Here is a 13,380-nt window from a genome sequence, read left to right as displayed (position 1 = left end):
ATGTAATGAAGTAAAGTTAAGCAAATTAAATATTTTTTTGGACAACAAAAGGCCGTCTCTGGAAAAGCAACACTTATGAACATCTCTCCTCTGGACAAAACAGATTTCTTTTTTAATAAAATTTGTCTTGATCAGCCTATTAAGCCACCTCATATTGGTACTTACTTTACCAGGATCGTCTTTGGAGCGAGGCACTTTGAGAAAACACTTGTTCAACGACAAGTTGTGTCGGATAGAATTCTGCAGCAAAAGAAGAGAAGCAGAGAGAAGAAAAAATGAAAACACAGATTATAAATAAACATGAAACCCAGATTTTTTAAGCACTGGGAACTTTCACTTCTGAAGTTCTGGTAGTTAGAAACATGGGTTTCAGAAACATTGTTAGCAGGTTAAAATTTACATTTTTCACCATCAATGATTTAAATCCTACCAACCTTGAGGACATTTTATGCAGCTTTGACATCTCACAATTGAAAAAGTATTCTCTTAAATCTATTTAGATTTAGTGTAGGAAATGCAGTTATGTGACAGCGGTACTATCTACCAGGAGGAGGATACACAGTTACATCACTGTGATTGGTCTCATCTATCATTCTTTACTGTATATTTGAAAATCCTAATACAAATTATATGAGATTCTACAGAACGGCTAAAAAAGTCATTAATATAATGAATATATGCTGGGAGGAAATCGTAACATCCACACAACAAGGGTACTAACTATTAAAGAACAGAAATGGTGCTGGAACCTTCTTCCAGCAAGGAAGAGCATTTTTCAAAGGGTTTTGTGACAGTTTTGATGGCTTTAATCTACCAGAGTTAATAAAACTTCCAACATAAGAATGTTTAAAATATCTAAAAAATGTCTAAGGTGTGTCATTGCAGCAGCTTGCAAAGTGTAGGATCCTGAAGATGGAATCCATCATTAGTTTCCAATACAAAGCACTTTGACTAGTCTAAAGTAGAGCAATAAAGGCTGCTGCTATTCACTCAGGGAGTTTTGTTAACCCAATTTGATGTTTTTCATTAAAAGAATTATTGCAACAGAGTCCAAACAAATAACATACCTGGAAACCCTATGTCAATTATAATTTAATCATTTTTCCACAAATTACAAAGGATAATGATAAGAAAAAACAAACCAATATTTGGATTATTTAAATATATATTTCTACAGTCTTTTCTATTCAGCGCTGCCTTTTTACCCTCACATCTTCCTGTGTTCCTCATTTATAGTTTTTCATGTGATCAAAATATTTTAAGGAAATATAGCATTTTATTTTTATTATAGAATGAAGATACTTGAGATCAGAGTTACTGAACACAATTCAAGGCTGAATTGTTTGACATTATGGCCTTTAAATACTTCTGATGGAACTGACTCAAAAAAACACCTCAAGGTCAAAAGCTTTTTTTTTTTCTCGTTGCATATCTAGATGCAGTGATGATGCATAGCTGAAGATTATGCAATGACTACAGTCCACTAAAAACACACATTAAGATAAAGCTCTTAAAATGACAAGGTGCCCTGCTCTAAAAAAAGAAATTAATCAGCTTACAAATAAAGCAGATGTCCTAAATTCGAGGAACTAAATATTCCCCTTCGACCTGATAAGGCTATGAAAGAGATTTTTTAGTCACTCAGAGGTACAATCCAAACAGTTATGGCTGCAATAAGCAGACAGCTGTATAGTGAATTGTATTTATCTTTTGGACACATATGAAAGTGATGTTTGATAGGGAAGCTGAAATGCAAAGTGTTACAGATAACTGACCAGTAAATACAATACTGGAACAATAATTTGTATAATTCTAAGGTGGGATGCTTATAGAGTTGCCCAGTGAGGAACTGTAGAATAAAAGAAAAAAAAAGCTTAAATCTCACTGGAATTATTTCAACTTCTGCTTATGATTCTACTGACTATAATGAGAGGAAGCTGATACTTCTGTCTGTAAAATCTCATGATGTGTGTGTTTCTGTGTGTGTGAGACATGTGCATGTGTGACAAGCGAGAGGAAGAGAAAGGCATGAGACCAGAGAGGGGGCCTGCAACAGTGTACGCTAACCTGACATGAACCTGTTCTCCCTTCAGGCTCCTGTTCTCCACTCATCTGCTGCTGCTAATTAATACCACTGGGGAGGAGGAGGGGAGAAGATAGATGGATAGAAGGAGTGTTTTTTTCTTTTCCTACTGTCTTGTTTTTACTGCCCTACACAAGCTTTGTTTCTCCTGCCAAACTATTTTACTCTCAGTCAGCAGCATATTGTAGCAACCCTGCCCACCTTTTGCTTCTGCCTTATTCTCCTGAAGAGATGCTTCACCAGTTTCTATTTCACTTGGCAGGTCAATGGCTGTCCATCACGGAGACGCATGGTGATTGTGGTGATTGAAATGGCAAACAGGAATGTCACAGGCTCTTCTTGCACCTGCAAACCCTTGCTCCCAAAAAAAATATCTCATGTATGGTGCCGCTCTATCAAACACAGAAAAGCACTTCAATTTCAGCAGCAGGCTTTGACTTTCCCAACTTCTACCAAAATTTGGGGGGTTTGTTTATTTATACACAGTTTTCATAACCCAAGCAGATTTGCACACCTGTGTATGTCTTGCAGCGTTTGCACGATTCTGTAAATTTCAGACTTTGCACACTCTGGCATTTTCTGGCATGTGTGTCCTTGAGTTTCGATGGTGCTTAAAATCAACCAAGCCAACAACAAAAATCTCTTAGCTTTCTAAATTCAGTCCTTACTATGTAACAAAGCTTGGTGTAAATTATCCCTGCTGTGCAGAACCACAAATGGGCCTCGAATGATTGAAGAGAGAGGTTATTTTCTGATTCAGGGACGAGAGAAGCAATCTGCCAATCAGGCAACAGTTTGCATATGAAGGGGCCTCTCGGTAAAGTACCCAGGGCTTATTACATTGGTTTGTGTGTATGATATAATGCAACCTTACTTTTATCATAGAACATAGGATAAATAAAGTTTCCTCTGGGTTCATTAAAACCTTTAAACTGTAGCTAATTACAGCTGCTTTTTTTCAGCAAACCTGTTAAACTGGACAACAGACTCGATTGGAGATGCAACTGTGAAGCTGTAGACAAGGACAAGAGCAGGCTGAACTTCATAAGGAAGTGTATGCCCTTCAGGGTTTACAGGAAGATGCTGCGCATATACCTTTAACCACTGAACACGGACACAGTTCTTACGCAGACTGTGGATCGCATGTTATTCTACTTATCAAAACCTAACCTGCGGCTCCAACACAAAGCCACAGGAGGACCTCCTTTCATATGACCCCATGGATAACAAAATATTTGTTCTGGAGGTAAATAAAAGCACACCATTTTATATGACACCACCCATCCCTTTTACAAAGATAACACTAAAAAGGAAAAGGTATGGGCTGAAATTACCAAAAACAATGGTGTTGAATGTGGGTAACATTATTTTTGTTGCATATTACATGCTACATGTGGTCAAAATAAAGAGAAGGCATCAGAGACACAGGTTATAATGGACAAATAACCCCTTTATTGTTCTATTTAAAGCCTACATGTATTGCGGGAGTCCAACCACTCAGAGGTACTCTGCTCTAAAATACTCGCGATGGAATAGGGTGATTTACAGAAACCGCAGGACATATGCATGAGAGTGAATGACATAAAGAAGCTTAACAAGCTGATAAAGAAGGCCGGTTGTGGTCTAGGAACTCCTCTCGAACTTCCCCTCTTCAGAAAGGAGAATTCTTAATAAAATAAACATTATGGCAACAGTGAGCATCCTCTTCAGATAACAGGAGTGTCTTCAATCAGAGGCAACTCCAGATCTAGTGCAAGACAGACAGCTACAGAAGATCCTTACTACAGCTATTAAGATTGGCAACGACTCAATGAAAAAAGAACAACTTGAATTGCAACATCTAATTGCTCTTTGGGATCAATAAGTATCATTTGAACTGAATTTGATTGAAAATAAATGTGAATTTACCATTATTTCTTTTTAAATAAGTTCAAAATTGAATGTCTTTGTTTTTTTCTCTGTAATCATTTCTGTGCTTTAAACTTAGAAAAATGTTAGTTTGGCCTCAGTAAAATGGTTATTTTTTTCATTTATTCCCATAAAAACACTACACCCACTTTGCTGCTGCTAACTGCAGGGAACAAACCATTCCTTATCACAGACAGCTGCAAGTACACAAGAGGTTGTGTACAAATGTGCGTGTGTGTGTCTAATTATAAAAACATACATAAGAAGATTTTCCTTCTACCTGGAAAACGTCAATCCGAGCCAGCTTGCTGGTACAGATTGCTCATCTAAATATAAATCCCTGAAGCAAATGCCCTTTTTCCTTCATATTATACAAACAATAATCTTCCCATGAATGGGGATAGTCACATCAATAAATGTACTGATTAGCAGTGCTGTGAAGTAAGATAATGAAATCTACGGCTGCATCTTCCTTCCACCCACTCCTGGCTCCGCTAGATTAATGAGCTCTCTGGACCTCACGGGGCAGCGCCATCACTGTCCAGCAGATGATGGGCAACACATGTATGGGGATCGTATGTAAGCATGTCTGAGCTTAGAGATCACAGGAATGATAACGTAAAATAACCCTAGGGGAGTTCTGTAACCCTGCAAGGAGCTAGACTATATCAACGCTTCCTCTAGGATGTTTCCACACAGCAAACTTCCACTTTAGCATCGTTGTTGGCTTATGGAAAAGAAACTTCAGATGACACCAATTTACAATTAAGTGCTTGGAATTGCTATTTTATTCAAATATAAATTTAAATGGTTTCACTGAATAATAAAGAAAGTACTTTAAGAGCAATAAACAAATACATCTCTTTTTTTTTATATCTCCTTTCAAAAACAGTTGATTAAATAAAATTGCAATTTTACAGTAATCAATGGTATGTTGTCCTTAATGTCAACTTAAAAACAGATAAAGGACTAATGCAATAACAACAAACATCTGTGAAATGCATTTGAAATGTAATTAATCTAGCAGGCCTTTGCTGCAACCGCAGCTGCAGCTCTTCTGGGGTATGTCTCCACTAACTTTACACAGATAAGAGACTGCCAAATTTTAAAACACTGCTCAAAATGTCCTTTTTTTCGCTGGCTATTAACACTAGCAGTACTAATTTGTTGTTACCTTGTTTATTCAGCTTAAATGAACATGAATTATTGCCTTATTTTATATGTTTTATTGTTTTTAGCTATTTTCAGCCCTTTGTTTACAATGGTTAGCTGTTTAAAAGTGCCCTACAAATAATGATGATGGATGATGATGATAAACCCTTTTAATGAGAAACAGCCAAAGCTAAGTCACATTAGATAAGCCTCTATAACAATATTCTTAAGCCTCTACACAAAAATGTATTCATATTTAGGCTGAGACCTTTTACAGGACTCATTCTAACAAATTAATTTTTTTTATTTATTTTTTTGGCCTAAGCCACTGTAGTCCTGTGGTGTGCAGGAATATTTCCCTGAAAACATTCACCCACCTGACCTCTGATCTCTTAATCACCCTCAGAGTTATCAAGGAGGTATTTTTATGTTTGTATATTTGCAGTGTGCAAATGTACAAACATAGCAATGCTAATGCTATCTTTTTTTAGAATCATCGACTAACTGAAAACATAATCAAAGGACCAATCAATTACTAAGATTTGCAACCTCTGCAGCACTAAAACCAATTATTTAAACATAATTTTATAATAGTTGTAGAGTATAGTGGACTGTATACAAAATATACAACATTCATTGTACCAAATAACTTTAGGTTTGTCTTTTGAAAACAAATTGAAAAGCCTTAATATAATGCACTAGAGTCTGGGGTTTATAGCAAAAAAAAAATCTCAATTAAAAAACTATTTTAATATAATTAATAATGAAGTAAATTGCTGTAATATTCTAAAAAATCATTAATATGAGCTGTATTTAATCAGGTAAAGCCTAACCAGTAGAGTCCATTTTCCAAAACTTACTGTGAAATATGGAAGAGGAGCTAGGATAAATCAATAATAAAGCTAAATACATTCACCAATGATATAACATGTTGAGTGTAACAATTTAAGGACAATGAATACTCAATGAATTGTAGAAGAGATAGTTATGTCGTTAGAGGAAATAAAGTCTATTTTGACTTAGAATTTTTAAACTTGAGGTTTAAAATAGATGTCTAAACCAATAATAATCACACACTGAAAATTGATAGTTGGATCTTTATCAATGGAAATATAAAATACAAAATGTTTGGTTCTTAAGACCATGTTATTAAATAATGCATTTTGTTTGACTAAAATTATATATACACAGACAAAAAGTATCAGGATTAATGATACTTGTTGAGGAACCAATTTAGGGCTGAAGAGACAGAGATGATTTCTTGCTAAATTTAATGAAGAAATAAAAATGCAGAAGCCATAACCTATCGACAAGAACCTCAGGAACCAAAAACTATGAGACACTATAAACCTACTGAATGAAGGAAATCCAGCAAGTAGTAACTGCAGAGGAGGAGTATATATGCCAAACAGATCAATGAGTGGACAATGGACACCTGCTCCCAACTGATTGGGAGCAGGTGTGAACAGAAGGATCTAGAAAGGAGCTGGGGGAAAGGAGACTGGCACAAGGGGGCAACAGAGAGTAACCAAGAAATACAACAGTGCTCAAATACAACCAGAAAAAAAAAAGGATATAACAAAATGGAAATGAAACCAATGACCTAGAAAATATTGAATGACATAAATCAAAGTGTGACTGAAAACTCAAAAAGAAAACTTAAACAGAAGCAGAAATTCCAGGATCATGACAAAAATCAAACTGGATGCATAAAATTTATAACACCCCTTTTTTTCCCCTGAAATTTTGGAAAAATTAGATCAAATCCTCATTTTTAGACATTTCTTACTTATTCTATGCTCTCTAGCTGTATGTTTTCTTTGCACATGTATTACCCTGCTTCTTTTTTGCACCACGGACCGCTATATGTCAGACAATATTTTCGCGGACCGGCTGGGGGTGGGGGTGGGGTGAGCGGGTTTTGTGGTTGGGCGGGGACGGACCGGCCGGGGTTTTTTTTTTACTTGATCGTATTCAAAGTGGCGTAGTAGCACAGGCACACTCATTGGGGTAAACAAGCGCACCCTTTCCGAGGCTGTCGTTCTATTGGCTGGAAAGGTTGCTAGGCGACGATCCAGCTGCAATCCGAGAGAGAGCAAAAAAAATTCGCAAGCAGAGCCTACGGGTTTGCGAGCGTATCTGAGACTCGTGCAGAGCGTTGTTTGTGCGCGAAGAGAAGGAGGCAAGCGAGAGGAGAAAATATCTGTGCAAGAAGCATTAAATCTGAGAGAAGAAACAAACATTTGAGAGAGAAGAGAAAATATTTGAGAGAGAGTGCATGTTTTGAGTGTGAGCATTATAAGTTTTGAGTGCAAGAAGATTGAAATTATGTGCTCTTGCATTATGGCAGGATAATTCTCCCATACTGTAGCAGAACTACCTATTAAGCTTAAAAAGTGCAAAACAGCACATCCCAGGTGAACCCAAACCAGGTTAAAACTTGAATAAAAGTGCAGCTGACTGAATGTACTTTGAACATTGAACAATATTTATAGTCTCTGCTAATGAGGATTTTCACACCCCAGGGTCAGGACTTTGCATTTAATTTGTATGTAAAACAGGTACCTGAGATCTGAACAAAGGGGTGAGTTTGAATGCAAACCTGATCGGTTTTACTCAAGGCTTGCCTTCTTGCATCCAATCACCCAAGAATCATGTTCACACCAAGCCAGTGTTATTGCAAATCCTTGCTAAAGCTGTCTGATAATTAATATACAGAAGAAAAGTTATTTTATGGTGAAAATGTGTACTGTGAGGTATACTGTGAGAAAGTGTGAGTGAATTAAAAAGAACCTCAGAGAACGACCTGAATGAGTGAAACATGGAACTTTTTGCTGCAATAAATGTGTTAAATGCAAAGTAATTGTCTTGATCGCAGCCCCGGTAGCTTATCTGATTACTCACTTCATTTACCTGCCGTTCCCTCCAGGCTCTCTAATTATCATTTATCTTATTCACCTGCTCCCTCTGCTATATATATGTTTTAGCCCAGCTATCAGTGCCAAATCATTATTCGTGTTTTCTTTGTTTATTTTTGTTTTGTATTTCTGTCAGTTGTTCATGATTATTTTTAGTTAAGTTAGGTTTTAGTTAAGTTCCCGGTTCATGTCCTGACTCTTGGAGGCCAGTGGATTGAGAGGGTTTGGTGTTTGTCTCCTGTCTCTTGCTCTTCTCCGCTGAGCCCTCAGGGTTTTGGCTCGGAATGCGGGGGAGGTCAGTTTTAATTCCCGTAAGCCTGGCTCCAAGGTGGAGACCAGTTTAAACTTCTGCAGTAATACCGGCACCATGTCTTGACCCTGTCCCTCAACCACTGAGCCTGCCTGTCTCCATCTGAGCGTGCCTGTCTGAGCTCACTCTTGGACTCATAGAACTTTAAACCTGCCTGAACGCTCTGTGGATTCTTGCAACTCTGGATCTGTCTGTTCCTGTTTGGATCGGAACCCCTGGTCGGGCTACGTACTCCTGGATCTTGGAACTGTCCGGGTCTAAACTATTTCTCTGACCTGGATCTTTCTCCTGCTTGCTCTCTGGGGTTGCTGCATCGGGGACACTTTGGATGGCTTTGAGCCACATCTCATTTGGCAGTCCTTTGGCTGGATCTTGCCTTTCTCTGAGAGGATGGACTGAACTGTTAAACCAGGTAAGTGACCCGCTCGGATAACCATCCCTTGTTAGATGATCATGGTGGCTTACCTGTGTTTCACCCTGAGAGTTGCATTGATTGGGCTGTGCCCCGCCCCACTCCTGCAGCCGCTTCGGTCTGCTTATCCTCAGCAGCCCGATTTTCTGTTCTGTTCTGTTTTATCATTTCTATCATTAAACATTTTGAAATTAGTCCAATTTTAATCAATTTTCCCATGTACAAAGGCTCACATTTTATTTTGAAGGTAAAAGGTGGAAGAGGGTCCAACATTAACATTTATCATGTGTATAAACCATATGCATTGCTTATGAAACCTGATAACAAAACATTTATTTGATGTGTGTTTGAACATGGAGGGATCGAAAAGATGAATGAGAGTAGCTCTCTTGGACAGAGTTTGAACTGGAACCTTTCTTTAATTCCATTTTTCATTTAATCTAAGTGGGTTTGTGCTTTGTTCTAGGAATTGACCTTCGCTTAGAAAAAGTAGATTTTGAGTCCTGTGAACCATGATTTGAACTATTAGCCAGTTGCAATGAATATTATAAATTATTTTTCAGTTTACTGGCTTAGTCAACAAAATGTTCTGTAAAATCTCTTGGCATGTGATACCATGAACTGTGGCACAACGGGGCTCATAGACAGCTAATAGGCCCACAGCATCAAAAGTTATCCACAATACCTAATAACTAGTATGAAATTGCCTTTACTTAGTATTAAAATGATAATCACTATGGTTTTACACCAAAGCCACATTGACATTTACAGGAAAACACATCATTTCATTACTCAATTTAGTAGAAGTACCAAACTACACATGTTCATGTTTACAATGTTATAAAAGGAAAGGCTTGTTTTTGGCTTGACTGTGTACAAAAGAAATGTTGGCATAGGTAGAATTTAATGATTGCTTAGAGATAAGATGACTGCAACCATTTGATGAAGTTCTCCTTGTGAACTTTGTAGACTTTATCTTTTTTTCTGTGATTAATCCTCTTTATCTTATTCATCAGAGGTGAATAAATATTTTTGTCTTTAATGCAAATCACAACAAATCTAGAAAAGAAAACAAGGCACATTGAATTACATTAACTTGTGCATGTACATTTTTAATCTGCTTGACAGGCAGATTATTTTACAGGAAAAAAAGTAAAGCCTGTGGAGAAAAAAACTCATGTTTTTTTTTTGTTTTTTTTTCCCAGTATCTTGCAGATCTGTGACATTTACTTTATTTTGATCCCCAGTCCCAAGATGGACATTGATCTTTAGGCTGAATCACCTATCATCTGATTTACTGTTTAGGGAAGGGACATCTTCATCCATATAAGGAGAAAGAATGATTAAAGTGGCCAAAACTTTACAAGATGACATTTAAAGGATGTGAGGGACCAAACATGTGGTCCACTGTGGCGTTCTGAGATGGACTGTGAGATTGGATAAACAGTTTCAATACGCCTTAGCGAGCTGTAATGAACACACAGAGTATATCTTTAGCAAGGTAAGTCATTAGCGTTGTGTGCCTGTGTGCATTAAGAATACTATTATATTGATGTGTGCATTTGAAAGGTAACTCAAATCAAGGAGCAAAGGGTTTAATAGTCTGGGTTTTAAACTCTGTCCACAGGTTAACCAATCCAGCAGTATACGACAGAGCACAACGCCCTTCAGGCATTTGTTGCGGTATTAGAAAGGTAGCCCATGTGCATCCACAAATAAACAAGAAGCACATAGAAAGGAAGAAATGGCAGAGAGATTTTATTACCTTTCAGCTGAGCCATGCACAAAGGAAGAGTAAGATGTGGTACAGTTTGAAGGCAGAATAAAAGAAGCTGGGGAAAGGGAGGCTGCACTAAAAAGAAACAGAGAGCAGGAGTCTGCTAGAGGAGGGAGTTCAGGGTATATGCACATACGGACAGGTGTCTTAGATGTGAGAGCCTCCAGAGTTCTGAGCATCATTGAGATGCCGCCTTATTATATCCTGATGCTGACAGAGTGACAGACGCTCCATGAGCATGCAGGGTTGAATACAAGACGGTATTTTAAACCCCATCTTATACATATTCATTTCATTTGGTAGACCCTTCCCCCACCCTCCACTCTTCCTCACATGTTGTCTCTGAGATATGTGCATTTCCTAACAGTGTCTGTGCCTGAAATCAGTATCGGCAGTATGAATTTCTGCATTATGTTTTTATGCCTGTGCATGTTAGCAGGAAAAGTGTTGATCAAAAGTTTTCATACACATATCATCAGCCTGTTGTCGGTTTTTCCTGTTAATGATTTATTTTAACCATTTTTTTTCTAAGTAGAAAAATAAGGCAGTACACACAGTATACAGATTGTAAATTTGTTGTGAATAATTTCCACTCCTTACAATGTCAAATTTTTTCATATATAAATAACTGAGAATATTTTTTGAAATGCTGGCTCCAATAATATGATTAAAACGATAAATAATATTAAAGATAAATTTGTTCTCCAAAGAATTCAACTTTATTAACTCCCTTGTTCCCTGAACCGATAACCGCCATAGCAGATCAAAGCAAAAACACACAAACATAAAACCAGTTCCTGCACTATAGACCCCCTAGTGGACTGACACTTAATACAGACAAAACAGGATGTTCATGATCAGCCTGAGAACAATGGAAGCACATTTAACATCATCTTAGCCTAGATGCTATTAAGTACACATCTTTAGCATAACTAAAAATTACAGCTGCCTCGATGAAAAAGTCAAATGTCTTCTACAGAAAGATTTTATGATCAAAGAAGAAAAAGATTTATCCTTTTGGCATCACTGTAAAAAGTATCAAAAAGTATCTTTGTGGAAGACATGGTAAGTGACCAAGGAAATTCGTGCAAACTAACAAGCATGGTGGTGGAATAATAATTCTGTGGCTCTTTTTGATTCCAGAGGCAAAATGCATGACTACCTTAGTATGTTTTTCAAATCAAGAGCTATCTGGTTAAATATTGGATAATACTGATGTTTTATAGATAATTAAGATAATGCAAAAAATCCAGCAGATCTGAAAGGATCATTCAGATTAACATTTAGCTTTGGAACCATATAGCTGATCAAGTATGAGAAAATCAGCCAATTTAAATAAATAGTTCTTTAACAAATATTCAAAACCTAGAATAGTGTTCAAATATTGGAGAAAATCACTCCTGGCTAACCTTAGCAGCTTAGCAATTTGGTAGAGTAATAGCCTATCCTAATGCAAAAGGTTGCTTTACAGCTCAAACTACAGAATTAGCCTAAATTCTATTATCTCTAATGATTTTATAGGCCACATCTTATTTCTCCTTTTATTCTATCTTAACCTCCACGGAGTCAATACCCCATAACTACTCCTTCAGAGTACTCTTTGAGATTTTTTTTTTCTTTTTTAATAGTTGCAGACTCAGTCAGATGGGATGCAAAATATTTAAGCTGTATTTTTCAAGTCTTACGACAACCAAAAAGACTTAGACTGGTCAATATTAACAGATAAATCTGCTCTGATATAAACTGTTGCATTTTAGCTAGTTTAGGGTTTTGAAAGGGGCCCCTACTCCAATCGTAAAGGTATAGTGGAGGATTTAAAAAAAAAAAAAAAAAACCTGTGCTCTCCAGGTTTAAAAAAAATGCACATGCACAACCCTGTACCCACCCCGGAGAGGGATCCCCTATTAAACGTGTGCAAAAGCATATACTAGTTCCTTTCTCCTTGTGCACGCTCTGTTTAAAAGTTGCTGTTTGCATCGCTCATACAGCTTACAATTTTTCCACTATGTCAGACTCACCACCAGTAAGTGAAAATGTGGATGAGCACGTAGGACGGACTTACGTAAACATATCACCAGAATGATTGACAATAAGGAGGACCACTTATTTAAATGATCCATCCGGAAAAAGAACATCCCCACTTTACCTTTAAGTCTTCTTTAGTTTTCTAAAGCCATAATATAAACTGACCTGATTCTAGCAATTAGAATAGGATTAACTAATATTCACGACAACTGCATCACTCACTGACAAACAGAACAGGGTTTTATTTTTGTCAAGAAAATCATGAGGAAGACAGGATGTGAGACATGCTGGCAAAGTATAACATCCCCCGTGGGGAAAACACAAACTAAAATTACTGAAACTAAATTAGCTTCATGGTGAAAATACAAAAATCTTTATCAAACAGGCTTACATTTTTATTCAATATGCCCAATCAGACAGTCTTGAAGATATGCAAGCTATAAAACATTTAAATAAACAGTGTATTAACATATAGTACAAGCTCAGAAGTACAGTATCTCTCTTTCAAAAGTATATTTGCAATCTTCTTTGGTTTTGTTCAAAAAGCAAATCATTTAGCGTTTAATTATAGTCCAGTATACCTTAATGTAACTACTCCATCACTAGAGTCTGGCGATCGGTTCAGAATCTCTATGATGCCTATACTTTTTGAAAAAAATAATCAGACCAGAGCTTGTAGATTTGGAAGCCTAAATATTGTGTAGCATATAGGTAAAGAACTTTTTACCCTATTTGACCATACCATCTCGTCTTAAGGGTTTGCTGTGCGACCTTGATTTCTTGTGCTAGACTGTT

At 37.0% G+C, this 13,380-nt stretch overlaps 1 protein-coding gene across 3 annotated transcripts in view; it reads right to left on the bottom strand.

Moving 5' to 3' along the window:
- Positions 1–13,380, bottom strand: part of LOC119797069 (forkhead box protein J3-like) — a 95,648-nt gene that overhangs the window by 39,487 nt on the left and 42,781 nt on the right. For all 3 annotated transcript variants that reach the window (XM_038305973.1, XM_038305974.1, XM_038305972.1), the window contains exon 4: positions 166–240. In XM_038305973.1, coding sequence (XP_038161901.1) covers positions 166–240 — 75 coding nt within the window. The remainder of the gene's footprint in view (positions 1–165; positions 241–13,380) is intronic.

This window comes from Cyprinodon tularosa, unplaced genomic scaffold (genome assembly GCF_016077235.1).
Source record: "Cyprinodon tularosa strain WSP-4 unplaced genomic scaffold, ASM1607723v1 ctg57, whole genome shotgun sequence".
Classification (NCBI taxonomy): domain Eukaryota; kingdom Metazoa; phylum Chordata; class Actinopteri; order Cyprinodontiformes; family Cyprinodontidae; genus Cyprinodon; species Cyprinodon tularosa.
Note: the sequence above shows the minus strand (reverse complement) of the source record. Positions and strands in the feature narration are given on the sequence as shown.